A 27303-nucleotide genomic window follows, 5' to 3' on the forward strand; every position below is an offset into this window, starting at 1 on the left:
CTTTTTCTTATTGGTCTATTAACTAATTTACCGCCTGTTGATGTCACCAGACAGGCCAAAACTTCATCCCACCAAAACAGGCTGAAATGTTGTACTCTAAAAGGGCATTGTCACCATTTTCACAATTTCAAATATTATTCCAACCTCATAGGGTGGAAATACAGTAGATCTAAAACCCAGGAATAATCGTGTAGCAATTTGGTTACTTTTTGTATTGTTTAAACATTTAAACTATACAAATAAATCATAAAATTACTTGTGAATTCACAATGCAGGTATGGTCTTGCGTATGACCGCTAGGTGGCTATGCAGTTCCATCTACCGCGGTCATGGCTACCAGACGGCGCTCACATTATTGCTGCCCCCACTCACTCAGCAATGATGCAGGTATTTGATTCCTCTGTGTGCCTCTCCTCCATGTTCTCAGTGGTCAGTTCATGGGACTTCCTGTCCCACTTTTCATCAATGTGATGGCTCATTGCAGTGATGTATGACATTGCGTTCATAGATGTCAAACAATCTCTTGTTAACGCTACGTATGGGGTGTTTGAGAGCTCGTGCTTTGTACTTGCAGAGCAATCATTGTACAATTTCTCCATTTGTTAATTTAAACATTCACACCTCTATCCAGAACATTAATATATTTATTCTGAGAACATGGCAACCATGGTCTGTGTATGTTTTGTGTGACATTGATTAAATATTCCCCTAACCTTTAGAAAACTGGACACGGATGTTCTTGCAATGTCCCATGAAACATGTTCTCAGAATATCCAATGTTAATGTTCTCAACATGTTTCATGGGACATTGCAAGAACATCCGTGTCCAGAGAACATGCTAACCATGTTCTGGCTAAGTTTTGTTTGACATGTTTGAATGTTCTCCTAACTAACAACAATACCTGCTAAATAGGTTCCCAGGAGGTTTTGCTGTTGTTCCCTGATCTAACGGAAAACTGGACACTTAAACAACAGAGGAACATTTATGGGTATTACATAAATGTACTCTCTCCCTAGACGGGTAACATTACAAAAACATTCTCTCTCCCTAGAGTTGTTAACTTGGATGTCAGTATGAGGCAAGAAAAGTAGATCAATGAGAGGAAGAAGGTTCTTTAGATGCACACAAGGTGAGTAGAATATCCAACCTCTGTAGTCCAACCAATAAGCTTGTCTGTGCCTCAGAGATCCTCACAGAGTAATGATTAACAATAGGTAAATAAAGACTTGTGTGCACGTTTGCATGTCTGTGTGGGTTGTGCTTGTGAGGGGTTAACTCTTAGTGATATGACAGAAGCACAGATATGTGCTGTGATGTTGAGAGGAGAGGGACTCTCCTGGAAGCTGTTTCTGCTAATAGTATACAATATATCTGGTGGGTAAAGACATGAACCCCCAAGAGGAACACTGGATGGTCACTCTGCAGGTTGTGTTCTACCCAGCCTTGGCTATAGTGGGCATCCCCTGTGAGTATACCTAAACCTATAGGACTAATTGCTGCAAGGTATGGCTGTCTTATACAGATGGATGAGTACAATGACTAGGGGCGTTGTAGGAAAACTGGTACATTTGTTCAGCACACATCAGAATATGCATGTTATTTTTTTCCAACAAATATATTTGACAAATCTAATGTATTCCGCATTTAATGGATAATGCATTTAATGGTTATAATGAATCTTTCTTTGAGAAAATTATCAAATAAATTATTCAAATGAAACTGTTTTCCATGCTTGTTCAATGAACCATAAACAATTTATGAACATGCACCTGTAGAACGGTCATTAAGACACTAACAGCTTACAGATGATACGCAATTAAGGTCACAGTTATGAAAACTAAGGACACTCAAGAGGCCATTCTACGGACTCTGAAAAACACCAAAAGAAAGATGCACATGGTCCCTGCTCACCTGCGTGAATGTGCCTTAGGCATGCTGCAAGGAGGCATGAGGACTGCAGATGTGGCCAGGGCAATAAATTGCAATGTCTATACTGTGAGACGCCTAAGACAGCGTTACAGGGAGACAGGATGGACAGCTGATCGTCCTCGCAGTGGCAGACCACGTGTAACAACACCTGCACAGGATCGGTACATCCAAACATCACACCTGCAGGACAGGTACAGGATGGCAACAACAACTGCCCAAGTTACATCAGGAACGCACAATCCCTCCATCAGTGCTCACACTGTCCGCAATAGGCTGAGAGAGGCTGGACTGAGGGCTTGTAGGCCTGCTGTAAGGCAGGTCCTCACCAGACATCACCGGCAACAACGTCACCTATGGGCACAAACCCACCGTCGCTGGACCAGACAGGACTGGGAGAAAGTGCTCTTCACTGACGAGTCACGGTACTCTGGAGCGGGGTCGATTTGGAGGTGGAGGGTCCGTCATAGTCTGGGGCGGTGTGTCACAGCGTCATCGAACTGAGCTTGTTGTGATTGCAGGCAATCTCAACGCTGTGCGTTACAGGAAAGACATCCTCCTCCCTCATGTGGTACCCTTCCTGCAGGCTCATCCTGACATGACCCTCCAGCATGACAATACCACCAGCCATACTGCTCATTCTGTGTGTGATTTCCTGCAAGACAGGAATGTCAGTGTTCTGCCATGGCCAGCAAATAGCCTGGATCTCAATCCCATTGAGCACTTCTGGGACCTGTTGAATTGGAGGGTGAGGGCTGGGGCCATTCCCCCCAGAAATGTCCGGGTTAGGTGGAAGAGTGGGGTAACATCTCACAGCAAGAACTGGCAAATCTGGTGCGGTCCATGAGGAGGAGATGCACTGCAGTACTTAATACAGTTGTTGGCCACACCAGATCTTCACTGTTACCTTTGATTTTGACCCCCCTTTGTTCAGGGACACACTATTCAATTTCTGTTAGTCACATGTCTGTGGAATTTGTTCAGTTTGTCTCATTTGTTGAATCTTATGTTCATACAAATATTTACACATGATTAGTTTGTTGAAAATAAACGCAGTTGACATTGAGAGGACGTTTCTTTTTTTTGCTGAGTTTATATGGCTATAGTAACATTAAGCAAAGGCTGATATAAGCTTGGTATATGCTATGCATGTATGATTAAATGCTTAATTTGTTTCCAATGGAAAAACCCTAATGACACAAATCCCTCCACCAGCCAACATTGTTACCTTTCTCATCTTCTGGCGGAGAAACTGCCTGCTGTCCAAGTCCAGCACCTTCTACCTGATGGCCATCTCTGTAGCTGACACTCTGGTCCTCATCTTCATCGTGGTGCTGGAGATCACTGTCAAATTTTACCAGGAGGTACTTATTTCATCAGAAATGTCACTGTTCTTTTCATTTCTTGTTCTGTCAGTAAAAGTTTACATTGGATTTCTATAGTAACGCTGTAATTACTACAGTAACAGCAAACAGCATTGTATTAACGCAGTAGCCTATTTCAGGGCTTCCCAAACTTTGTTCCAGGGCCTCCCTAGTACATGCTTTAGTTTTTGCCCAAGTAGTACACAGCTGATACAAATAATCAACCCTTCTAGGGCAAAAAACTAAACGGGGGCCCCAGGACCGAGTTTGGGAAACCCTGGCCTGCTTTACTAATCGTTTTGTCATTTCTTTGTAATGGATTTTAGTGTTTGTTGTTATTACACTGATGGCATTAGGAACTGTTCCCTCCATTTTAAATGCACTTTAAATGAGGCTTGATTTGATTTGAGGAGCCGTTTTGGAGCCGTGAGCCCTGGTGCCGCCTGAGCGACATATTCAGCTACGGGGCCTACAACACCTCAACCTGGCTGGTGGTGGTTTTCACCGCAGAGCGCTTCATTGCCATCAAGACCAAACTCTGCACCCCGCGCAGTGCCTTAGCAGCCATCACCACCATCTTACTCCTCAGCCACCTCCTGGCAATACCCTACTACTGGACCAATGTCTCAGTTTATGACCACAACCAGACCAAATGGGCATGTATATACGAACCTGAGGCCCCTCATGGTTATGTGCATGCCCTGGTGGGGGCCCAGACCTTAGTGGCCTACGTCCTACCTTTCCTCATCATCCTCACCCTCAACGGGCTGACTCTGCGACAGATCTCCCTTAGCAACAGGGTCCATGTGTTGACGGCTGCCAACCTAACCTCAGGGGCCTACAGGGTGACGCCCCTGCTGCGCTCCAGAAAGAGGAGGTCTGTAGTGCTCCTGGTGACTGTGTCCATGAGCTTTGTGCTGCTTTCCGTCACCCGCGCAATCACCCAGATCATCATACGCACCTTCTTCTACGGCCAGGATCGCAACGACTACAACCTGCAGAGCAATGTGGCGGCTGACATTGGTAGCATGCTGAGCCTCAGTAATGCAGCCATCAACACGTACCTGTATGCCTGCACTCAGGCCAAGTTCCGTCAGGTATTCATAACCTGTGTCAGACAGGTTTTGTCCCATTGCAAGACTAACAAAACCCTGCCCAGCAGTAGACCAGCTATTTACCATTTATAACACTTTAGCCCTGTCCAGGTCTGGATCAAGCTGAAGGTACTTGGGGTTAGTGAGACTGTTTAAACCCTAGTTTCTTAGAACAATGGAAAACGGATTAGTTCTCACAACACAAATTCATATATGGTTACCGTTTCTCCAGAAATCTATAGTTAACTAGGAACTCAGTTTAATATTCTCACCCGGGTAGTATGTGTGGGGTGGCAGGTAGCCTAGTGGTTAGAGCGTTGGGCCAGTAACCGAAAGGTTGCTATATCGAATCCCCGAGCTGACAAGGTAAAAAATCTGTTGTTCTGCCCCTGAACAAGACAGTTAACCCACTGTTCCTAGGCTGTCATTGTAAATAAGAATTTGTTCTTCACTGACTTGCCTAGTTAAATAAAGGTCAAATTAAATGTGTACTTTACAGCTTTTGTTGCTCTGTAAAAGTAGGATAACGGTCACCCTGCAATGTTTGCCCCTGCAGTCAGAATTAATTTCCTTTAATAGGTTTCCAGTTAGAATGCAAACAAAAGGAGACGGATGTACAAGAAAGGGAGAGCTCTGTTCCTGGCTGTAGCATTTTTCATTTCCTAAAACAGCTGCCTGGGATTAAGAAATGCTATCTTGATTGTTTTGTCAACAAATATTTTGGAGTGGTAGCATTGTCTGCTGTTTGCTTAAGCCTGCTTGAAAGAGTTGTTTTTATATTTAACAACGGCAGCTGTGTTCACACGGCCATACTGATCTGAGCCTTGCTGATGGAAAGCCACTACAGTGTCCGACTTTCGGCTATATCAGATTCACCTCCCCTGACGACTTTGGTCAATATTCGCCTTCAGTAGCCTTACAACTGGAACATACCCGATGAGTTTGACCTCCCCTGCTCAGACGTTGCATGCATCAACCAATGGCTGCGTGCAACATCAACGACTGTGCTGTTGGGCAAAATCAATAGGTTGAGCCAGAGCCGGCCTACATTAATCACGCCATTTTGAAGTCAGCACAAACTACTTATAGGATGGTAGGTTCAGGTCGTGTTCCCCTGCTCAGACATTGCTGACGCATGCCAGATCTTAAGCCGCCTGGATAGGTAATGTACGTATCAGCTAACCACATCATAGAAATCTGGTGCCCAATGGTCAAAATCTATTGTTACCTCAAAAATGGAGTCCCAATATCTCTGCCCCAGAATGTCAGATCCTCACAAGGTAAAGTGCTTATTATTCAGAAGTGATTTTCTAAGTCGTAAGAGGGGATCTACAATATCAGAGGAAGGTATTTTTGTGTGCCAATTCCCAGGTTTGAGTAAAACGATGGAAAATATGCTTTTCTGTGTATTGGGCACAAAATGGTTGAATCAAGGGCATTTGTCAACGCATTGTGATGTGGAAAGTACGTGGAAAATACATTGGCTTTGAAAAAAAGCAATCAATGTAAACTGTTGTTTAGAGGGTGAGATTTCAACCACAGTATTATGTCATAACTAACCACGTTTCCATCCAGTTATGCGAGTAAAGTCATATTGTTCAAACTGTGATGGAAACAGATAATACTTTCTGAAGGCACTTATACCCCTCGACTTAATCCACATTTTGTTGTGTTTCAGCCTGAATTCAAACTCTATTACCCTGAACAAAAATAAAACGCAACATGGAACAATTTCAAATGTTTGCCGAGTTACAGTTCATAAGGAAATCAGTCATTGGAATAAATGAATTAGGCCCTAATCTATGGAGTTCACATGAATGGGAATATAGATATGCACTGTTGGTCACGATACCTTAACAATGTGGATCAGAAAATCAGTCAGTGTCTGGTAAGACTACCATTTGCCCATGCATTTGCCATCGATAAAATGCAATTGTGTTTGTTTTTGGGAGACTAAACGGAGACTGACGAGTAGAAAATTAATTATACTAATTAATTCTACTCGAGGCAAAACCTTTCAAGTTGAAGTCCTGCGTTTGGCAGTGTTAACCTCACGGTTCTCCTGAGAAAGGTTCAGTAAGAAAAAAGGAAATCCAGTCGAGTTGAAGAGCGCTTTAGTGTACGCAGTCAACTTCCGCAAGGAAGACAGGCGAGAATGACCAGTTGGGCGGGCGAGTGACTCCCTTTATGGAGGAGAGGGCCTCACCTCATTCACCACTCGACCGGTCTGTCTCCATCAGATGCTGTGTGATTGTTTACGTCGAGCTGGGGAGTTTGTCAGGATCAAAATAAATAACAGAGCAAAGCCCGGGTAAAAATGTAGAGGAAAACCATACTCAGTCTTCTGAAAACATAATCCTGGGAGAGATTTTCTGCAGGACAATTACACAAATTTTTTATGCCAAAGACACACCAGAATGTATTTCCAAGAGGTGTTGAGTGTTCCTGAACGGTCCAGTCTCAGTCCTGACTTTAAGCTGCTTAAACAAATGAGACAATGTTTGAATATTGCTCTCCAATGATTCCCATCCAAAGTTACTGAACTGCGGCAATTGACAAAAACAATGGAAATAAAGGTAATTGACAAAATAAAAGGCAACACTTCAAGTAAATGAGGGATAAAAAGTATATTGAAAGCAGGTGCTTCAACACAGGTGTGGTTCTGGAGTTAAGTACTCACTTAAAATCTCATCATGCTTAGGGCCTGAGAAAGCATTTTGTGGAAGTATGGCGTCGCATCCCAACAAGAGAGTTCCAGAGGTGCATTGAAGCTGTTCTGGCAGTTCATGGTGGCCCAACACCCTACTAACATAATTTATGTTGGTATTTTCTTTATTTTGGCAATTACCTGTATGTTGCCCTGAGAGTTGCGCAAGGTTTGTGGAATCTTATTCAAAACGATTCACAGCTGTTCCTGTTTCCTTCACTTTGAGAATGTAACAGAGCGGTAAGAAAAATATAAACTATCATTTTTAGATTTAATTTTAAAGGCCACAAAATGTGAACTGTGCAATGGGTGTGTAGACCGTCACTACGCACTGTAAATATGAAATATACTGTATAGAATTGGGCAAAACGCATTTAAAACATGTTAATTACTATTGTATTAAATGTGCTTATATTGTGACTCAAAGTTTAATACAATTCTTCAATATATTTCTTTTTCGAATGGGCTATAATTGTTTTGCTTTAAACTACCACATTTGGAAGGACATTACCAATACATTAATGACAAATGTTTTTTTTTTAAAGGAAATCAAAGCTATTTAATCTGATAAGGTCTAATAATAGGATATCTATTTAACCTGATAACTTTTCACCTCTGTAAAGCTTTTGATGGAAGTTCACCAGTGACTCAATTACAGAACTATGTGATGGTAGGTTTTGGGGGCATCTCTTGACCAGTATTTTTCCATGATTCAAATCTTCCAAAAGTGTAAATGACATGTTTACTGCTTAACTACTGATTTTGCAGTGTAATAAGTTACAAACCCTACACTTTGTCAGAGAGGTTATTGCATTCGGTCTGTCACTATGGAATTGTGTGTGTGGACACTTACATGTAGCATCCCACACGGAGTCATTTAGTAGAACATGTAGTCAAAGCAGACAACATATACACATGTAGGGCAAAATCTCCACTTCATATCAGCATAATTTTGTTTATTTTATTAATAAAGATCCTAAAATAATATCAACCCATTCCTTACCAATTTGTTATATGTACAATAATAAGACCTATTCATTGAAACAGGTGTCCTCATTTTAAGGCTACAGAGAGCACAATGTTAGCCTGGATGCAGGTCAGAGACTTGCTTCACTTTCTCAGCCTGGTAATTCTGGGTATTGTATTGTTAATGAGGGCTGTTTCTACGGTCATATTTGAATGACTTGGTCATTTTGTCCTGGGCATTGTATCGTTAATGAGGGCTGTTTCTACGGTCATATTTTAATGACTTGGTCATTTTGTCATAAGCAACCATGGTCACAGAAGGCCCAATGTCAGGTATTGTTAACCCCACCCACAGACCCAGAGGATGATGCTTGGTCAGGTCATATTCTAACTGTGTAGTGTATTCTTACTGAACAGGCATCATGTAACATGAATACCACCAATTTAGCCAAATCCTGGAGTAGACTTTATTTCATGAATGATAAACATTTTGTTGTTGGGCTTTTTTGCACATCTACACATACTCGTTGATGAAAGATTGAAGATGTACTATTTCTTCCTCCCAGGCTTCTGAACTTTGTTGTCTAGTCCCTGGATGTACTTGCAGGGAATTTGATACTTATCTGCAAAATAAAGTGTGAAAAAGCCTTAGAAATTATGCACATAAACACCTGTTAAATCAAGAGCCGGAATCAAAACATTACAAGACGGAGGTTTCCATATTTGCCAACCTAGTAGAAGTTTGCAGACTTGTTGGACCTGGTTTCCCTGTATTTGGACTAGGACTCGGTCCTTGGAGCCGGGAACCGGGTTCAGGGCTGAGCTGGCCTGGACTCTGTGCTGCAGGGCGACTGACACAGCCATGGGGTCCAGACCATACACCTCCAGGTTCTTTATCATTGTCACCTAAAGAGAAGGGAGAAAGGGAGGTACAGAAGGATATTTTATTAAAAAAAAAAATCACAAAGATTGAGGAGTGTTGCTTTAAAACATGCGTTTCGTAAACATGTCGTCATGGGTGTACCTTCTTGTTGGAGCCCCTGGAGGCCACAGAGATGTCTATGGGCTCAATGTGGCCCTTCTTTACTATGGGTGGCTGGCCAGGGAACACCAGCTGGTGGCAGTGCTGCATTTTGTATAGCGTCCTGTGGACACAAGATGGTGGTGTTAAGTCATAATCCAAGGCCAGTGATGCAGCATGACTTCAGGCCAATGTTTCACTACCCATAGCTGTTTACCTGCTGAAGAGGTCATCCCACTTGAGTGCCTCCACCTCCTGGTACTCTGACTTCTCCAGTAGGCAGTCACATAGGATCGGGTTAATGATGACATAACTGGTGGAGAGTTCACACAGACTGTTAATATTGGATTGTTGATAGCTACCACCTTGAACAGATACTCTCTCGGGGCACATTTGCGCTGGCAGTGCATCTCCCAAACACCTGGATATTGAACGTCTCAAATCATAAAATCATGTCTCAAATAATGAATGAAAGTGTGAGCTTTGAAACCACGCAATCGTCTCACTTTTTATTATTCTCATCCACCAGCTCGTTCCTCTTCACATAATCTGTGATGATTGCTCTCACTTCCGCTGGTTGGAGTACTGTTCCTTTCCTTTGAGAGCACACACACACGTCAGTATAACACAAAATTAAAACAGAAAAAAAAAGACTACAAACACACGAACGCTTGCAAGCATGTACCCACACTCACCTCTTCTTGGCATCTTGAAACAGAGGCTCCAGACGAGAGGACACACTGTAGAGGGTAGTGATCTCAGGGGGGTGGTAGGGCTTCTCCCCCTCTGCTCTTCCCACCTCCACTGAGGCCTCCTCTATCCCAGGATCCTTTGGGGTTCGGAAGGAGCGCAGTCTAGATGCAGCAGAAAAGACAGTAGTAAAACACTTCACTATTGCTAATCTCAAGTCCCTTCATAAATGTCGTAGGTGGAAGAGGCTATACTCACTCTGGGTTTTTCCAGTCAACCTCTACAATGCTCTCCACCCCTTTACTCAGCTCCTTCACCCTCACCAGGCTGTGCTGCTGCTGCATGCACTGAAGGAACTTGGATAACTGGGGAAAAAAACATTAGATTTAGGATATAAAAGGATAATTCAGTGATCATTGATGGATAGTCAAATTAAAAATGTCTGGGTTTTGCCATCCGTTTTCCAAAATTCAAGTTTATTAGAAACATCATATCATTATGAAATGTCGAGGACCACTTATTCTAAGACGGAGGTTACCTTTTTATAGCTTGATTTCTTGATGTCAAGTTGCTTTCCACTTGGACTGTAAAAACAACAATTCATATGAGTGTTCAATTCAAAGCTACTTCTTTTAAGCAGAATCCTAACTTGAGACAGGCCAGATGCACAGAACTCTTTTGTATTTATGCACGGATGTCAGTGGGAAACTCAATGTCCCCGAGTTGTGTTTACCAGCAGGAGAACATGTGGATGCGCAGGAAGCTACTGGTCAGCAGGGGGAGCTCTGACTTCTTCACTTTGCTCTTGAGCGCCTGGAGGAAACACTGCAGCAGCAGGGCATCCATCTGCTCTGTAAGGACAGGACTATGTTTGTGAGATATCCTGGAACTGTCTCTTTTTTTGGTTTGTCAATTCATGACTCATATGCAATAAGATGCCTGCTTTCAATGAAAGACACTTAATATCAAATATGTTTGCCATCAATCTCTTTGTTTTAAGGATTTTGATTTATTAAGGACAATGTAATTAGGTTGGAATTACATATTGACAGAACTCTTCTCAATTCCCTTAGACCCAAACACATGGACACATACAGTGCCTTGCGAAAGTATTCGGCCCCCTTGAACTTTGCGACCTTTTGCCACATTTCAGGCTTCAAGCATAAAGATATAAAACTGTATTTTTTTGTGAAGAATCAACAACAAGTGGGACACAATCATGAAGTGGAACGACATTTATTGGATATTTCAAACTTTTTTAACAAATCAAAAACTGAAAAATTGGGCGTGCAAAATTATTCAGCCCCTTTACTTTCAGTGCAGCAAACTCTTTCCAGAAGTTCAGTGAGGATCTCTGAATGATCCAATGTTGACCTAAATGACTAATGATGATAAATACAATCCACCTGTGTGTAATCAAGTCTCCGTATAAATGCACCTGCACTGTGATAGTCTCAGAGGTCCGTTAAAAGCGCAGAGAGCATCATGAAGAACAAGGAACACACCAGGCAGGTCCGAGATACTGTTGTGAAGAAGTTTAAAGCCGGATTTGGATACAAAAAGATTTCCCAAGCTTTAAATATCCCAAGGAGCACTGTGCAAGCGATAATATTGAAATGGAAGGAGTATCAGACCACTGCAAATCTACCAAGACCTGGCCGTCCCTCTAAACTTTCAGCTCATACAAGGAGAAGACTGATCAGAGATGCAGCCAATAGGCCCATGATCACTCTGGATGAACTGCAGAGATCTACAGCTGAGGTGGGAGACTCTGTCCATAGGACAACAATCAGTCGTATATTGCACAAATCTGGCCTTTATGGAAGAGTGGCAAGAAGAAAGCCATTTCTTAAAGATATCCATAAAAAGTATTGTTTAAAGTTTGCCACAAGCCACCTGGGAGACACACCAAACATGTGGAAGAAGGTGCTCTGGTCAGATGAAACCAAAATTGAACTTTTTGGCAACAATGCAAAACGTTATGTTTGGCGTAAAAGCAACACAGCTGAACACACCATCCCCACTGTCAAACATGGTGGTGGCAGCATCATGGTTTGGGCCTGCTTTTCTTCAGCAGGGACAGGGAAGATGGTTAAAATTGATGGGAAGATGGATGGAGCCAAATACAGGACCATTCTGGAAGAAAACCTGATGGCCAAGTCAAAGTCCAGACCTGAATCCAATCGATAATCTGTGAAAAGAACTGAAAACTGCTGTTCACAAATGCTCTCCATCCAACCTCACTGAGCTCGAGCTGTTTTGCAAGGAGGAATGGGAAAAAATGTCAGTCTCTCGATGTGCAAAACTGATAGAGACATACCCCAAGCGACTTACAGCTGTAATCGCAGCAAAAGGTGGCGCTACAAAGTATTAACTTAAGGGGGCTGAATAATTTTGCACGCCCAATTGTTCAGTTTTTGATTTGTTAAAAAAGTTTGAAATATCCAATAAATGTTGTTCCACTTCATGATTGTTTCCCACTTGTTGTTGATTCTTCACAAAAAAATACAGTTTTATATCTTTATGTTTGATGCCTGAAATGTGGCAAAAGGTCGCAAAGTTCAAGGGGGCCGAATACTTTCGCAAGGCACTGTATAATAAACTGCCAAACTCTCCTCTCCCTGGATCTCCAGTTGAGCAGTAATAGCTACCTTGTGGGCTTCTCAGGTCCTCTGGGTCTTCTCCTTCCTCTTTCCCGTGCTCCCCCTCCTCCCTGTCAGCCAGGCTGAGCTCCTGGATACCAGGGCAGGGGGCATCTGGGACACGGTTGGGACAGGGTTCCTCTTCACTCCCCTCTGTTGCCTCATCATCATCCTCCTCCTCTTCTTCTTCTTCATAGGTTGCCTCGACACCCTCAGTGTCCACATCAGGAATGGAGGGAGGACCAGACTTGTCTCCAAATGCCCTAAAAATAAAATAGTGTAACACTAACCAGGTTTCCTTCCACAGTTTTTATGCGTGTAAAGTCATACCGTATAAAAATCACGACAACTGTGATGGAAACAGGAAGTTGCGTTACAATTTTATAAATGTCGACAGATAATCTGTTTGTTCGACATGGTGGGATCTTTTTGTGTCTGTAAAATGAATTATGCAATAAATGGTGGTGGAAATAACTTTATGCACAAATATTGATATACAGTGAGGGAAAAAAGTATTTGATCCCCTGCTGATTTTGTACGTTTGCCCACTGACAAAGAAATGATCAGTCTATAAATTTAAATGGTAGGTTAATTTGAACAGTGAGAGACAGAACAAAAAAAATCCAGAAAAACGCTGGTCAAAAGTGTTATAAATTGATTTGCATTTTAATGTGGGAAATAAGTATTTGACCCCTCTGCAAAACATGACTTAGTACTTGGTGGCAAAACCCTTGTTGACAATCAGAGGTCAGACGTTTCTTGTAGTTTGCACACATCTCAGGAGGGATTTTGTCCCACTCCTCTTTGCAGATCTTCTCCAAGTCATTAAGGTTTCGAGGCTGACGTTTGGCAACTCGAACCTTCAGCTCCCTCCACAGATTTTCTATGGGATTAAGGTCTGGAGACTGGCTAGGCCACTCCAGAACCTTAATGTGCTTCTTCTTGAGCCACTCCTTTGTTGCCTTGGCCGTGTGTTTTGGGTCATTGTCATGCCGGAATACCCATCCACAACCCATTTTCAATGCCCTGGCTGAGGGATGGAGGTTCTCACCCAAGATTTGACGGTACATGGTCCCGTCCATCATCCCTTTGATGCGGTGAAGTTGTCCTGTCCCCTTAGCAGAAAGACACCCCCAAAGCATAATGTTTCCACCTCCATGTTTGACGGTGGGGATGGTGTTCTTAGGGTCATAGGCAGCATTCCTCCTCCTCCAAACACGGCGAGTTGAGTTGATGCCAAAGAGCTCCATTTTGGTCTCATCTGACCACAATACTTAGTTGTCCTCTGAATCATTCAGATGTTAATTGGCAAACTTCAGACGGGCATGTATATGTGCTTTCTTGAGCAGGGGGACCTTGCGGGAGCTGCAGGATTTCAGTCCTTCATGGCATAGTGGGTTACCAATTGTTTTCTTGGTGACTATGGTCCCAGCTGCCTTGAGATCATTGACAAGATCATCCTGTGTAGTTCTGGGCTGATTCCTCACCGTTCTCATGATCATTGCAACTCCACGAGGTGAGATCTTGCATGGAGCCCCAGGCCGAAGGGTTACCTTCTCACCAAGCTGCTTCGCGATGGTCTTGTAGCCCATTCCAGCCTTGTGTAGGTCTACAATCTTGTCCCTGACATCCTTGGAGAGCTCTTTGGTCTTGGCCATGGTGGAGAGTTTGGAATCTGATTGATTGATTGCTTCTGTGGACAGGTGTCTTTTATACAGGTAAAAAACTGAGATTAGGAGCACTCCCTTTAAGAGTCAGACTGTCCCAAACTGGGTGAAAAACTAGCTATTGACAAACAAATGTGTCAGGGTAATAGTAATTGACAGTCTGACCATGCCTCAGTCTGTGTGTGTTGAGGTTGACCAGGCACTCACCACAGGCTGTCCATGTAGGTGTGGAGGACTGACACCCCTCTGCCCTTCATGCCCAAGCTCCTCATCTCAGCACTGGACATGGTGGCAGTGCCCACTGCCATGGGAGCCCTGGAAGCAACCAGGACATTGTGAGAATGACAATGACAGAATATGAAGCCTATGTGTTCATTATAGACAGCGGTAACAGCCACAAACGGCTTCAGTCGATCAACTTCCTTCTGATGTATGGCTTAGCCCTACCTGTTGCTAACAACTTTAACAGCACAGCAGTCCCCCTTCTTCACCTCTGGGATCCCACTTAGAGGCACCACCACTCCAGGCAGCATGAGATCTGTGGAGGAGCAGGGAGGAGAGAGTTTCACAATACATGTTAATGACTGATACATTTATTAATATTAGTCCAGGTTTTACATAAGACAAATAACCGTACCTGCCCCTCCAGCCAGCTTCTGTAGCACTGGAGGCCATGTTGTGAATGTTGGCAAGACATGGGGATAACGCCAAAGCGTATACACTGAAAAACAACAAGACATACTGTACCGTCAAGATTTCACTTTTTTTCCCTGAATTATATGGTCAGTGCATCTGCCACTTGACTGTAACCCTACCTGTGGGATAGAGACATTTCTCCAGCTCAAACAACACTGGGTTCTTATGAAGCACGTAGAGGGTCACTGCATCTCCCTTGTGAGCATAAATCTTCACGACATTCAGCTCCTCCTTGTTTGGGACCAACTCGGACAAGTCCTCCACAGACAGAGAGGGAAAGGCTGTGGATATGTCCGCTTTCAGCTTCCTCCTAAGGTGGGTAGAGAGGTGATATGAAATGTTATCTGAAATTGTTTTCAGGAAATGTTATGCTTTCATTTCCACAAGCCTATAATAACTGAATCACAACCACCTGCATCTTAGTTCTGTGAGTAGGAAATGGAACAGGTCAGATATCCAAAACCTAGATTCATTTAATCTCCAGTAGTCCAAAGGCCGGCAGATGGCCATATTTAGTCGCCTCATCGCCATCTGCCGGCACAGTAAGTCGTAATTTGATTTAACTTCTGGCTTCCCACCGACAGGTTTTGTGCAACCCAATACAAGAGCGAGCCACGCTGCAGTGTAAATATGCCAGTGTTGCTAATAATAGCAGATAGCGTCTATGATTAGTGTAGATGGGTAGCTAACTATCTTTAGCGTCTACTGATGAAGGGGGATCAATACGCATTTCATGGGGGACTTTTGTTAAGAGCCCCGAGGCATTCTCTAAATGTGAACAGGCATCCCTTCCAGTATTGTTTTGGAAACATAAGGAACACAATATCAGTGAGAAATCTTTTTCAAAAAACAAAATGTTTAATTACTACACACCTTCATAGGGTTACCACACAGCCATATTATAGCACTTGTTCACGGAAAAGAGATGGAAGACAGGCATACCAGCGCTAATTTGATTTCTGCATCTCCAAACACCTGTGTGTAAACGGAAGACTGACGTCACAACTGTGTGGTCACTGAAAAATACTGTCGGCTGCAATTGTGTTAAAACCAGTTAAAAAGTGTCCAGTAAGTGTATATTTTGATATTATATGAAAGTAGAGGTCTTTAGGTTACAAGAACCATACGTACTGTAATTGAGAAGCAATTTGATTCCCATTAAGACAGTATTCGGCTGTTTTGGCTTCCAGAGCCAATTCACCTCTAAACAGAACATTTAAGGTCCTTTGACTATACAGTGCATCCATGAAGTATCCAGACCCCTTGACTTTTTCCACATTTAATTCAATTACAGCCTTATTCTAAAATGGATGAAACAAGTGTCCTCAATCTACACACAATACCCCATAATGACAGACATTTCTGCAAATGTATTAAAAATAAACTGAAAATATCACATTTAAATAAGTATTCAGACCTTTTACAAAGTACTTTGTTGAAGCACCTTTGGCAGTGATTACAGCCATTACAGTCTTCTTGGGTATGACGCTACCAGCTTGGCATACCTGTATTTGGGGAATCTCGCTCATACTTCTCTGCAGATCTGTCAAGTTGGATGGTGAGCATCGATGCACAGCTATTTTCAGGTCTCTCCAGAGATATTAGATCGGGTTCAAGGCCAGGCTCTGGCTGGGCCACTCAGGGATAGTCCGAGACTTGTCCGAAGCCACTCCTGCATTCGCCCCAGTCTGAGGTTCCGAGCACTCTGGATTAAGTTCTCATCAAGGATCTCTGTACTTTACTCCATTTATCTTTCCCTTGACCCTGACTAGTCTCCCAGTCCCTGCCCCTGAAAAACATGCCCACTGCATGATGCTGCCACCACCATGCTTCACTGTAGGGATGGTGCCAGGTTTCCTCCAGACGTGAAGTTAGGCATTGAGGCCAAAGAGTTCAATCATAGTTGTCGGACCTGAGAACCTTGTTTCTTATGGTCAGAGTCCTTTGGGTACCTTTTGGCAAACTCCAAGTGGGATGTTGTGTGTCTTTTCCTGAGGAGTGGCTTCCATCTGGCCACTCTACCATAAAAGGCCTGATTGGTGGAGTGCTGCAGAGATGGGAGAACTTTCACGAAGGACAACCATCTCCACAGAGGAACTCTGGAGCTCTGTCAGTCACCATCGGGTTCTTGGTCACCTCCCTGACTCAAGACCCTTCTCCCCCGATTGTTCAGTTTAGCTCGGCGGCCAGCTCTAGGAAGAGTCTTGGTGGTTCCAAGCATCTTCCATTTAAGAATGGAGGTCACTGTGTTCTTGGGGAACTTCAATGAAGCAGAAATGTTTTGGTACCCTTCCCCAGATCTGTGCCTCGACACAATCCTGTCTCGGAGCTCTACAGACAATTCCTTTGACCTCATGTCGTGGTTTTTGGTCTGACATGCAGTCAACTGTGGGACCATATATGGACATCCACAAGCCAGTGTGAAATCCTCTGCTTGGACAACGCAAGGCCTTTTGACTTCCCACCGAAGCACAGAAACAGCCGGTCTGACTTCCTGTAGTGCTACAACGTTTCAAAATAGCGTTTGTAGGAACTTATTGGACACAGGAGATTTGCTCGCGCCTCTTCCGCAATCTGGAAGGAGGGGGGCAGTAAAGTCACCAGCTCGATGACTTGATTGAAATGAAGAGGTGATAAAACCTTACGGCCCAATCAAGCCTTTTTGCCTAAGGTCACGCCTAGATCTCTGCCTTCAATTGTAGGCAGACTGGGCTCATATAAAGCGAGTGGAGCTCACTCACGTTTTGCTGATGAAAAAGCTAAGAGGAAAGCCGTTTTCAGACGGCTTCTCCGAATGCTCGAAAGGAGGTGTTGTCAAAGCCTCCAATACTAGTGTCGTGTCCCAGGATGCCGCACAGATGGTCTCGGGGATGCAGCCGGCGGACACCTTGTAAGAATTAGCAGATGAGGTTGTGGGCCCCTGACCCTGATTTTCCATTGATGCGTAAATGGTTAACTGATATGGCAGAGGCATGCCATAAAAGGTATGTCTCTTAAGGTAGAGGCAGAGCAACCAGAGTCCAATAGTTTTTGAAGGAATCTCAGTAAAACAGGTACACAGCAGGACACTGGGTCCTCCGCCCTGGTAGAGCACCATTCGGTAAACACCTTCCAGCGACCAGCATACATCATCCTGGTCAATGGGGCTCTGGCGCTCTGTAACGTCTCGATAATAGCAGGATCGCAACAGATCAGTAGAGGGTTGGATACTTTAGAGGCCACACCCATAGCTGTAGTTGGTCTGGGATGCCATATTATGCTGTCCAACTGTGTGAGCAGGTCCTGTCTGAGGGAGCTGCAATGGCTCTCCCTCCAGAAGACTTGAGGAGGTCGGAAGGGAAAACATACAGTAGGCCCTCTGGCCAAGGGGGCTCCTGGACTCTACCAGAGGGAACATTGGGATGTTTGCTCTGAGGCGAACAGGTCCACATGTGCTGTTCTGAACCGCTGCCAAATCATCTTCACTACTTGTGGGTGAAGTCTCCATTCTCCCAGGGGACGGTTTCTGTGGCGACAAGAAATCTGCCACCCTGCTCACCTTTTTCTTTTTAGGAGGTGGATCAGCTTTAATATTGCAGACAGATTGATGGATGCAACAATGTAATTGTCTGCATCCTTTCCAATCCCCCATATATTTTTGGGGTAAATACAGTTGAAGTCGGAAGTTTACATACAGGTTGGAGTCAATAAAACTTGTTTTTCAACCACTCCACAAATTTCTTGTTAACAAACTATAGTTTTGTCAAGTCGGTTAGGACATCTACTTTGTGCCTGACAAGCAAGTTGTCCAAAAATTGTTTACAGATTATTTCACTGCCCCCCGAATTCATATTCATTATATAAAATATGCCCTTTTAATTGTCTGGCTTGCCATTCCAAATAAATGTTTATATTTTTTGTTCATACCATTTAAAAAAGGCAGGTCAACCATAAGCAAATAGTTAAATCAGGGTGAATTTCCACAAATTCTTAGATCTTATCTATTTTTGCTAACTTTCTATAAAAATTTATTGGAGTGAGATCATTTTTCTTTCGGGATATGTATACCGAGTATGTCCACATCCCCGTCAGACTATTTTATTGGTAAACTACACGGTAATGAAAATGTAGCATTTTTTAGTGACCCAATACATAATAGTACACTTAATCCAGAAAGGATAGCAAAAGTATCTAGATCCTCTATGAGGCTGTGGAGGGATTGTAATTGTGGTTTATAAAGAAAACATGATTCATCAGCATACAATGACACCTTTGTTTTTACGCTATGGATATCTAAACCCTTAATATTATTGTTGGATCTAATTTGAACTTTTTAACAACCTTGTTTTCCTCCTTTTGACAGTTTAAAAAACGTTCTGATATGTAGCCATTATTTTCTATTTCACACCTAGGGTTACTATACATAACTTTAACCCATTTTATAAGAGATTCTCCAAAATGGAAATATTCCAGGCATGTATATATAAACTCCAGTAATACTTTATCAAAAGCCTTTTCAAAGTCAGCTATGAAAACCAGGCCTGGTTTCCAATATGTCATAGTATTCCATTGTTTCCAGTACTTGTCTTATCTGCTCTCCAATGTATCGTCCATGTAAAAAACCTGTCTGATTAGGATGAATAATATCTGACAATACCTTTTTAATTAATTTTTTCTTTACATAGTTGAATGTGCTGACAACAAAATCACAAAAATGATCAATGGAAATCAAATGTATCAACCCATGGAGGTCTGGATTTGGAGTCACACTCAAAATTAAAGTGGAAAACCACACTACAGGCTGATCCAACTTTGATGTAATGTCCTTAAAACAAGTCAAAATGAGGCTCAGTAGTGTGTGTGGCCTCCACTTGCCTGTATGACCTCCCTACAACGCCTGGGCATGCTTCTGATGAGGTGGCGGATGGTCTCCTGAGAGATCTCCTCCCAGACCTGGACTAAAGCATCTGCCAACTCCTGGACAGTCTGTGGTGCAACGTGGCGTTGGTGGATGGAGCGAGACATGATGTCCCAGATGTGCTCAATTGGATTCAGGTCTGGGGAACGGGCGGGCCAATTCATAGCATCAATGCCTTCCTCTTGCAGGAACTGCTGACACACTCCAGCCACATGAGGTCTAGCATTGTCTTGCATTAGGAGGAACCCAGGGCCAACCGCACCAGCATATGGTCTCACATGGGGTCTGCGGCCCCCCCAAAGAAATGCCACCCCACACCATGACTGACCCACCGCCAAACCGGTCATGCTGGAGGATGTTGCAGGCAGCAGAACGTTCTCCACGGCGTCTCCAGACTGTCACATGTGCTCAGTGTGAACCTGCTTTCATCTGTGAAGAGCACAGGGCGCCAGTGGTGAATTTGCCAATCTTGGTGTTATCTGGCAAATGTCAAACGTCCTGCACGGTGTTGGGCTGTAAGCACAACCCCCACCTGTGGACATCGGGCCCTCATACCACCCTCATGGAGTCTGTTTCTGACCGTTTGAGCTGACACATGCACATTTGTGGCCTGCTGGAGGTCATTTTTCAGGGCTCTAGCAGTGCTCCTCCTTGCACAAAGGCGGAGGTAGCGGTCCTGCTGCTGAGTTGTTGCCCTCCTACGGCCTCCTCCACATCTCCTGATGTACTGGCCTGTCTCCTGGTAGCTCCTCCATACTCTGGACACTACGCTGACAGACACAGCAAACCTTCTTGCCACAGCTCGCATCGATGTGCCATCCTGGATGAGCTGCACTACCTGAGCCACTTGTGTGGGTTGTAGACTCTGTCTCATGCTACCACTAGAGTGAAAGCACCGCCAGCATTCAAAAGTAACCAAAACATCAGCCAGGAAGCATAGGAACTGAGAAGTGGTCTGTGGTTATCACCTGCAGAACCACTCCATTATTGGGGGTGTCTTGCTAATTGCCTATAATTTCCACCGGTTGTCTATTCCATTTGCACAACAGCATGTGACATTTATTGTCAGTGTTGCTTCCTAAGTGGACAATTTGATTTCACAAAAGTGTGATTGACTTGGAGTTACATTGTGTTAAGTGTTCCCTTTATTTTTTTGAGCAGTGTATATCACACACACAACTTGGATCCTGTTTCAGTAATAATGAAATCAGACCTTGTTGAGTGTCTGATAATCTACCGTTTATATAGGAGTGGTTTAAACATGCTAATAATGGTCCTCTGAGTATATCAAAAGTTTGGTATACTTCCACTGGTATGCATTCCAGCCTTGGAGTTCCCAGCCTTAAAAGGCTTTAATTGCATCAAGTTCCTCCTCTGTAATTTGGCCTTCACATGAGTCTTTCTGTACAGATGTTAATTTTACATTATTAATAGAGGGAAGAATACAATTAGCGTCGGTTGGTGGAGATGGAGACTGAAACAAAAACATTGAAGTACTTTACTTCCCCTTTCAAAATATTGTTCGGTGAATCATGTGTGACTCCATCATTTGTAACAAGTTTCAATACATTTTTTTTTTGGTAGTATTTCTATGTAGAGGATTGCACAGTTCTTTTTAATTTTTCCACATATTCCATCCAGTTCGCTTTATTTTTTATAATATATTACACTGGGTCTTTATTGAATAAGTTCCTCTATTTCTTTGTTTTTCCTGTAACTTATTCTGAGGCTACACTTGTACAGTTTTTATTGCTATATAACTACTGTTAGTCCTTCAATTCCCTTTGTTAATATGGACTCTTGATCTTTGTTTTATCGTTGAGTACTGAATTGCATGGCCTCCAAAGGCACATTTAAGTGTCCCATTCAATAAGGGGATCTGCTGTACCTATGTTATGTCGGAAAAAGTCAATTATAAATGATTCTGTCCTAGTTATAAACAAGTTATCATCCAGTAGGCTTTGATTAAATTATCATCCACCTCGTTCACCTTGCCTGGGAGATGAATGGCTCGTAGGCCAGATGGGGTAGGGCCCAAATCAAGAGTTGTTGGGCCACCTGTATGGACCATACAGACCTCGTTCCCCTTGATTGTTGATGTGGAACACTCAATATATTGTCTGATCATATCAGGATATGTTTGTGAAACAGCAGAAATTGATTCAGGGCTTGGTAACCTGCATGAAGTTCTAGCACAGTGATGTGCTCTTTCCTCCAGCAGGGGACGCCACTCTCCCCCTACAGGCCCGTGTTTTCACACTGCTCCCCAGCCTGTTAGTGAAGCATCGGTTGTCACTACTTCCCGCCTTGCCGGAATTGATACGAGAGGGGCACCTGTAGTCAGGTAGACTCTTTTCACCCACAACCGTAGAGAAGAGTAGCACACCCTTGTCACCTGTATTTGTGTTTCTGTCCCGCTTGGGGTCCAAGCGGAGGTCGTACCACACTTGTCGTGGCCTTAAAAGAAAGCAGGCCTAACAGTGTCACCGCAGAGAGCATGCCCATCAGTTGTTGGACTGTTCATACCTTCACGAATACATTCAACTTGTTGCAGAAAAGAAGAATGCTGTCCACGCGCTGAGGTCTTATACATGCCCTCGTAGTGCAGGAGTTCAGAGCCATGCCAATAAGGGTGGCTGCATCACTGTCTGGGGCTGGCAAGGGTGTGTGTATGGCTGGGTCGAGTGAGAGCGGCGAGGTTCATGCATCCCTCTGCCACGACTCTGACACCTGGTTTCTGGGCTGTGAGTTCCACAGTGGTGTTGCCTGACTTAGCTGGTTTCTATGTTCGATTGGCCCATTCAGCTGCAGGGTCGAAGAGCAGTCCGGGGACCACTGGGAGCTTTCTCAGCATCCGTTTGGAGTCATCGGACAAGACCGACCTGGCGACGAGTCCACAAGGGTGGACAGCAGTCTGCCTAGCTCCCTGGTTATGAAAGCAAACGCTTGAAGACGTGTCATTCATGTTGCAGAGATCCAGGTTAGCGTGCTCCAGCTGGAGCATCCTGTTCTATGCACTAAAGTAATACTGAAAAAAAAAGAAAAGAAAAAAGAAAAAAAAAAAAAACTTTGGGCCTCAACACAAAGCCTTATGTTTCGTGCAAACCCAACAACAAATCATGGAAATGAGGCAGTTCCTCAGTGATGGTGGCTGCATCATGTTATGGGCTAAACACAGGCAAAATCCTGGAGGAAAACCTGCTTCAGTCTGCTTTACACCAGAGACTAGGAGAGGAATTCACCTTTCAGCAGGACAATAACCTTCAACAAAAGGCCAAATCTACACTGGAGTTGCTTTCCAAGAAGACAGTGAATGTTCCTGAGTGGCCAAGTTATAGTTTTTACTTAAATCTGCTTGAAAATCTATGGCAAGACATGAAAATTGCTGTCTAGCCATGATCCCCAAAATTTTGAGAGCTTGAAGAATTTTGAAAATAATAAAAATGGGCAAATATCGCACAACCTAGGTGTGCAAAGCTCTTAGACTTACCCAAGAAGACACCTGTGAATCGAAGGCAAAGGTGTGTCTTCTACAAGTTGTCCTCTAACCGGTGATGTACATATTATGTGTGGTGTTGGAGGCGTGTTAGTTTTAAAACAGGATGTGCAACCTAATCTCCCCCCTCTCACGCTATTTAATTTAAAGTGATAATCAATGAATAATTTACATGTTGAGTTCCTCTTTAAAACATAGCGTGAGCTGCGGGTTGTTTTCTAACCAGTGCTGTAAAAATACCTCCAGTTTCAATGTGTTTTTTTGTTGTTGAATTTTGACCCCCTTTTCGTGGTATCTTGTTACTACAATAATATACAACTCCAGTACGGGCTCGGGAGAGACGAAGGTCGAAAGCCATGCGTCCTCCGAAACACAACCCAACCAAGCGAGCATCCAACCTGGAAGCCAGCCTCACCAATGTGTCGGAGGAAACACCGTGCACCTGGCGACATGGTTAGCGTGCACTGCACCCAGCCCGCCACAGGAGTCACTGGTGCGCGATGAGACAAGGATATCCCTACCGGCCAAACCCTCCCTAACCCGGACGACGCTAGGCCAATTGTGCGTCACCCCACGGACCTCCCGGTCGCGGCCGGCTGCGACAGAGCCTGGGCGCGAACCCAGAGTCTCTGGTGGCACAGCTAGCACTGCAATGTAGTACCCTAGACCACTGCACCACCCGGGAGGCCCCAATGTGGTTTTTGAGTTGTGGTAGTTTCAACAAGCCGATGTCGTCAAATGACCGCTGTCATCAAAGAGTCCCGTTTGCCACAAGTCCCAACCTAGACAGACGAGTACAGTGCACTGGGAAAGTATTGAGACCCCTTCCCACATTTTGTTACGTTAGTCTTTTTTAAATTATTTTTTTATTGAACCTTTATTTAACTATGCAAGTCAGTTAAGAACAAATTATTCTTTACAATGACTGCCTACACCGGCCAAAACCAGACGACGCTGGGCCAATTGCACGCCACCCTATGGGACTCCCAATCACGGCCAATTGTGATTCAGCCTGGAATCGAACCAGGGTGTCTGTAGTGATGCCACTAGCACTGAGATGCAGTGCCATATACCACTGCGCCACTCGAGACGCTGGATTAAAAAAAATAAACCCTAAATCTAAAAAAATACCCCATAATGACAAACCGAAAGCAGGTTTAGAAATGTTGGCAAATTTAATTAAAACTTTTTTTTTTTTTTTTACATAAGTATTCAGACCCTTTGCTATGAGACACAAAATTGAGTTCAGGTGCATCCTGTTTCCATTGACAATCCTTGGGATGTTTTTACAACTTGATTCGAGTCCACCTGTGGTAAATTCAATTGATTGGACATGATTTGGAAAGGCGCACACCGGTCTATATAAAAGGTCCCACAGTTCACAGTGTATGTCAGAGCAAAAACGAAGCCCTGAGGTTCAAAGGAATTGTCTGTAGAGCTCCGAGACAGGATTGCGTCGCACCACAGATCTGGGGAAGGCTACCGAAAAAAATGTCTGCAGCATTGAAGGTCCCCAAGACCACATTGGCCTCCATCATTCTTAAATGGATGTGAAACGACCCTTAAATGTGGAACGACCAACACTATTCCTAGAGCTGCCCACCTGGCCAAACTGAGCAATCGGGGGAGAAGGGCTTTGGTCAGAGAGGTGACCAAGAACCTGATGATCACTCTGACAGAGCTTCAGAGTTTCTCTGTGGAGATGGGAGAACCTTCCAGGAGGACAACCCTTTCTGCAGCACTCCATCAATCAGGCCTTTATGGTGGAGTGGCCAGACGAAAGCCACTCCTCAGTAAAAGGCACGACAGTCCATTTGAGGTTTGCCAAAAGGCATCTAAAGGATTGTCAGACCATGAGAAACAAGATTCTCTGATCTGATGAAACCAAGAATGAACTCTTTTGCCTGAATCCCAAGCATCACATCTGGAGGAAACCTGGCACCATTCCTACAGTTAAACATGGTGGTGGCAGCATCATGCTGTAGGGATGTTTTTCAGCGGCAGGGACTGGGAGACTAGTCAGGATCGAGGCAAAGATGAACACAGCAAAGTAGAGAGAGATCCTGGATGAAAACCTATTTCAGAGTGCTCAGGACCTTAGACTGGGGCGAAGGTTCACCTTCCAACAAGACAACAACACTAAGCACACAGCTAAAACAACACAAGAGTGGCTTCTGGACAAGTCAATGTCCTTACGTGGCCCAGCCAGAGTACCGACTTGAACCCGATCCAACGTCTCTGGAGAGACCTGAAAATAACTGTGCAGCGACACCACCCCTCTCTCTTCCCCCTCCAACCTGACAGAGCTTGAGAGGATCTGCAGAGAATATGTGAGAAACTCTCCAAATACAGGTGTGCCAAGATTGTAGCATCATAGCCAAGAAGAGTAAAGGCTGTAATCGCTGCGAAAGGTGCTTCAACAAAGTACTGAGTAAAGGGTCTGAATGCTTATGTAAATGTGATATTTCATTTTTGACATTTGCAAACATTTCTAAAAATGTATTAGTGCTTTGTCATTATGGGGTATTGTGTGTAGATTGATGAGGGAAAAAATGCAATTTAATCAATTTTAGAATAAGCTGTAACATAAATGTGGAAAAAGTCAAGGGGTCTGAAAACTATAGAATGCACTTCAAGAGTGATTTTAATGGGGGTGGGGGGGGGGGGGTAAACATGAATAGCTATTTATATTTCATTGGTTATTTGTCTATATTGCATTTGTTTTAGGCATGACAGCAATGAAAAGTACTGATGTTTACGTATAGTTGCAGGTGTCTTAAGCTTCGGTCACAGGAAAACACAATATTTCTCACTTGGGTCCCAGGCTGAAAAAGTTTAACAACCCCTGGTCTAGATGGTTCTACATTTCTTCCATTTAAAAATGGAGGCCACTGTGTTCTTGTGGACATTCAATGCTGCAGAATTGTTTTGGTACCCTTTCTCAGAGCTGTGCCTCAACACAATCCTGTCTCGGAGCTCTAAGGACAATTCCTTCGACCTAATGGCTTGGTTTTTGCTCTGACATGCACTGTCAACTGTGGGACCTTATATAGACAGGTGTGCCTTTCCAAGTCATGGCTAAGCAATGGAATTTGCCACAGGTGGACTCCAATCAAGTTGTAGAAACATCTCAAGAATTATCAATGTTAACAGGATGCACCAGCTCAATTTCAAGTCTCATCACAAAGGGTCTGAATACTTATGTAAATAAGGTATGTTTATTTTTAATACATTTGCTGAACTGTCTAAACTGGTTTTCACTGCCATTCTGGCGGTATTGTGTGTAGATTGAGGAAAATATGTAATTTAATCCATTTTGAAATAAGGCTGTAATGTAACAAAATGTGGAAAAAGTCAAGGGGTCTGAATCATCTCTGAATGCACTGTAAATACCAGTGAATTATCGCCTCTGATAATGGTATTGACGTATACACTGAATGGGTGACTGGGTTCATCAGGAAGTGAATAGAGGATGTTGTTCCAATTAACAACTGGAACGTATTAAAACCAAAACCCGTACAGTTTTGGTGCGTGTGCAGTTAATAAATACAAGTAATACGGTTACTATTTATCCCCATGTATGTGTAGATGGTACATTTTAAGTCTTCAATATCACGAACTGTTTCTGCATATTGGCTACTGATTTGGACACGTAACTGTGCCATTTATCTAAATGTTGTCTCAACTGGAAGCAGCAAAACCATTTAACTTCAGTTTTAGGAATCTAACTGTCAACATTCATTTCCAATGATATTGTACTTAATCAGGTAGAAACCGCAGACCGAGTCCAAAAACCTGCTGTGATATACAGAAATAAACCTAAAACGGGTTTGCCCTGCCAGCCTATAACTGGCAAATGGAACAAGGGTCTCTCCTCACCTGTCGGATCCTTTGATCACTGTGTTGGACTTGACACGGAACGATTTCGAAAACATCGTAAATGGTACCGTCGTTAAATTCAAGCTCTTACTCCTGAGATGTGTTAAAATATTTACTCAGTTTAAATCCGCATTTCGCAAGCTCATTCGTTAAAAAAAAAATACAGTACTAGAAATGGAAAACAGCGTGTCCATTTTGGTGCATCATAAAAGACTTCCGACAAGACTCTGCCATTGCTGCTAGTTTGTTCCTAGGAT

At 43.5% G+C, this 27303-nt stretch overlaps 2 protein-coding genes across 2 annotated transcripts; one reads left to right on the forward strand and one right to left on the reverse strand.

The window, feature by feature from the left end:
* The first annotated feature begins 1291 nt into the window (after positions 1-1291).
* Positions 1292-3493, forward strand: LOC110531960 (probable G-protein coupled receptor 139). Its single transcript, XM_036989281.1, has 2 exons — positions 1292-1466; positions 3143-3493. Exons 1-2 carry the CDS (start codon positions 1388-1390, stop codon positions 3367-3369), a joined length of 306 nt encoding a protein of 101 aa, XP_036845176.1. The 5' UTR covers positions 1292-1387; the 3' UTR covers positions 3370-3493.
* A 5008-nt stretch (positions 3494-8501) lies between these two features.
* On the reverse strand, positions 8502-27296 carry eif2d (eukaryotic translation initiation factor 2D). The gene is made up of 15 exons (XM_021615504.2): positions 27047-27296; positions 14894-15084; positions 14716-14799; positions 14526-14616; positions 14286-14393; positions 12421-12674; positions 10503-10620; positions 10308-10353; positions 10028-10134; positions 9775-9933; positions 9586-9675; positions 9297-9392; positions 9083-9203; positions 8790-8964; positions 8502-8681 (listed from the first exon to the last, which is right to left on the reverse strand). The coding sequence occupies exons 1-15, from the start codon at positions 27100-27102 to the stop codon at positions 8608-8610; spliced, it is 1770 nt and encodes a 589-aa protein (XP_021471179.2). The 5' UTR covers positions 27103-27296; the 3' UTR covers positions 8502-8607.
* Positions 27297-27303: the final 7 nt, after the last annotated feature.

This window comes from Oncorhynchus mykiss, chromosome 9 (assembly GCF_013265735.2).
Source record: "Oncorhynchus mykiss isolate Arlee chromosome 9, USDA_OmykA_1.1, whole genome shotgun sequence".
In the NCBI taxonomy this organism is placed as follows: domain Eukaryota; kingdom Metazoa; phylum Chordata; class Actinopteri; order Salmoniformes; family Salmonidae; genus Oncorhynchus; species Oncorhynchus mykiss.

Coding starts and splice junctions, on each gene's coding strand:
- eif2d (XM_021615504.2), bottom strand. CDS start 27,102: ATGTTTTCGAAATCGTTCCGTGTCAAGTCCAACACAGTGATCAAAGGA. Junction 8,965..9,082: donor CCAGGGGCTCCAACAAGAAG/GTACACCCATGA, acceptor CCTTCTCTTTAG/GTGACAATGATAAAGAACCT. Junction 8,682..8,789: donor AGTCTGCAAACTTCTACTAG/GTTGGCAAATAT, acceptor TTTATTTTGCAG/ATAAGTATCAAATTCCCTGC.
- LOC110531960 (XM_036989281.1), top strand. CDS start 1,388: ATGAACCCCCAAGAGGAACACTGGATGGTCACTCTGCAGGTTGTGTTC. Junction 1,467..3,142: donor GGCTATAGTGGGCATCCCCT/GTGAGTATACCT, acceptor TCCCTCCACCAG/CCAACATTGTTACCTTTCTC.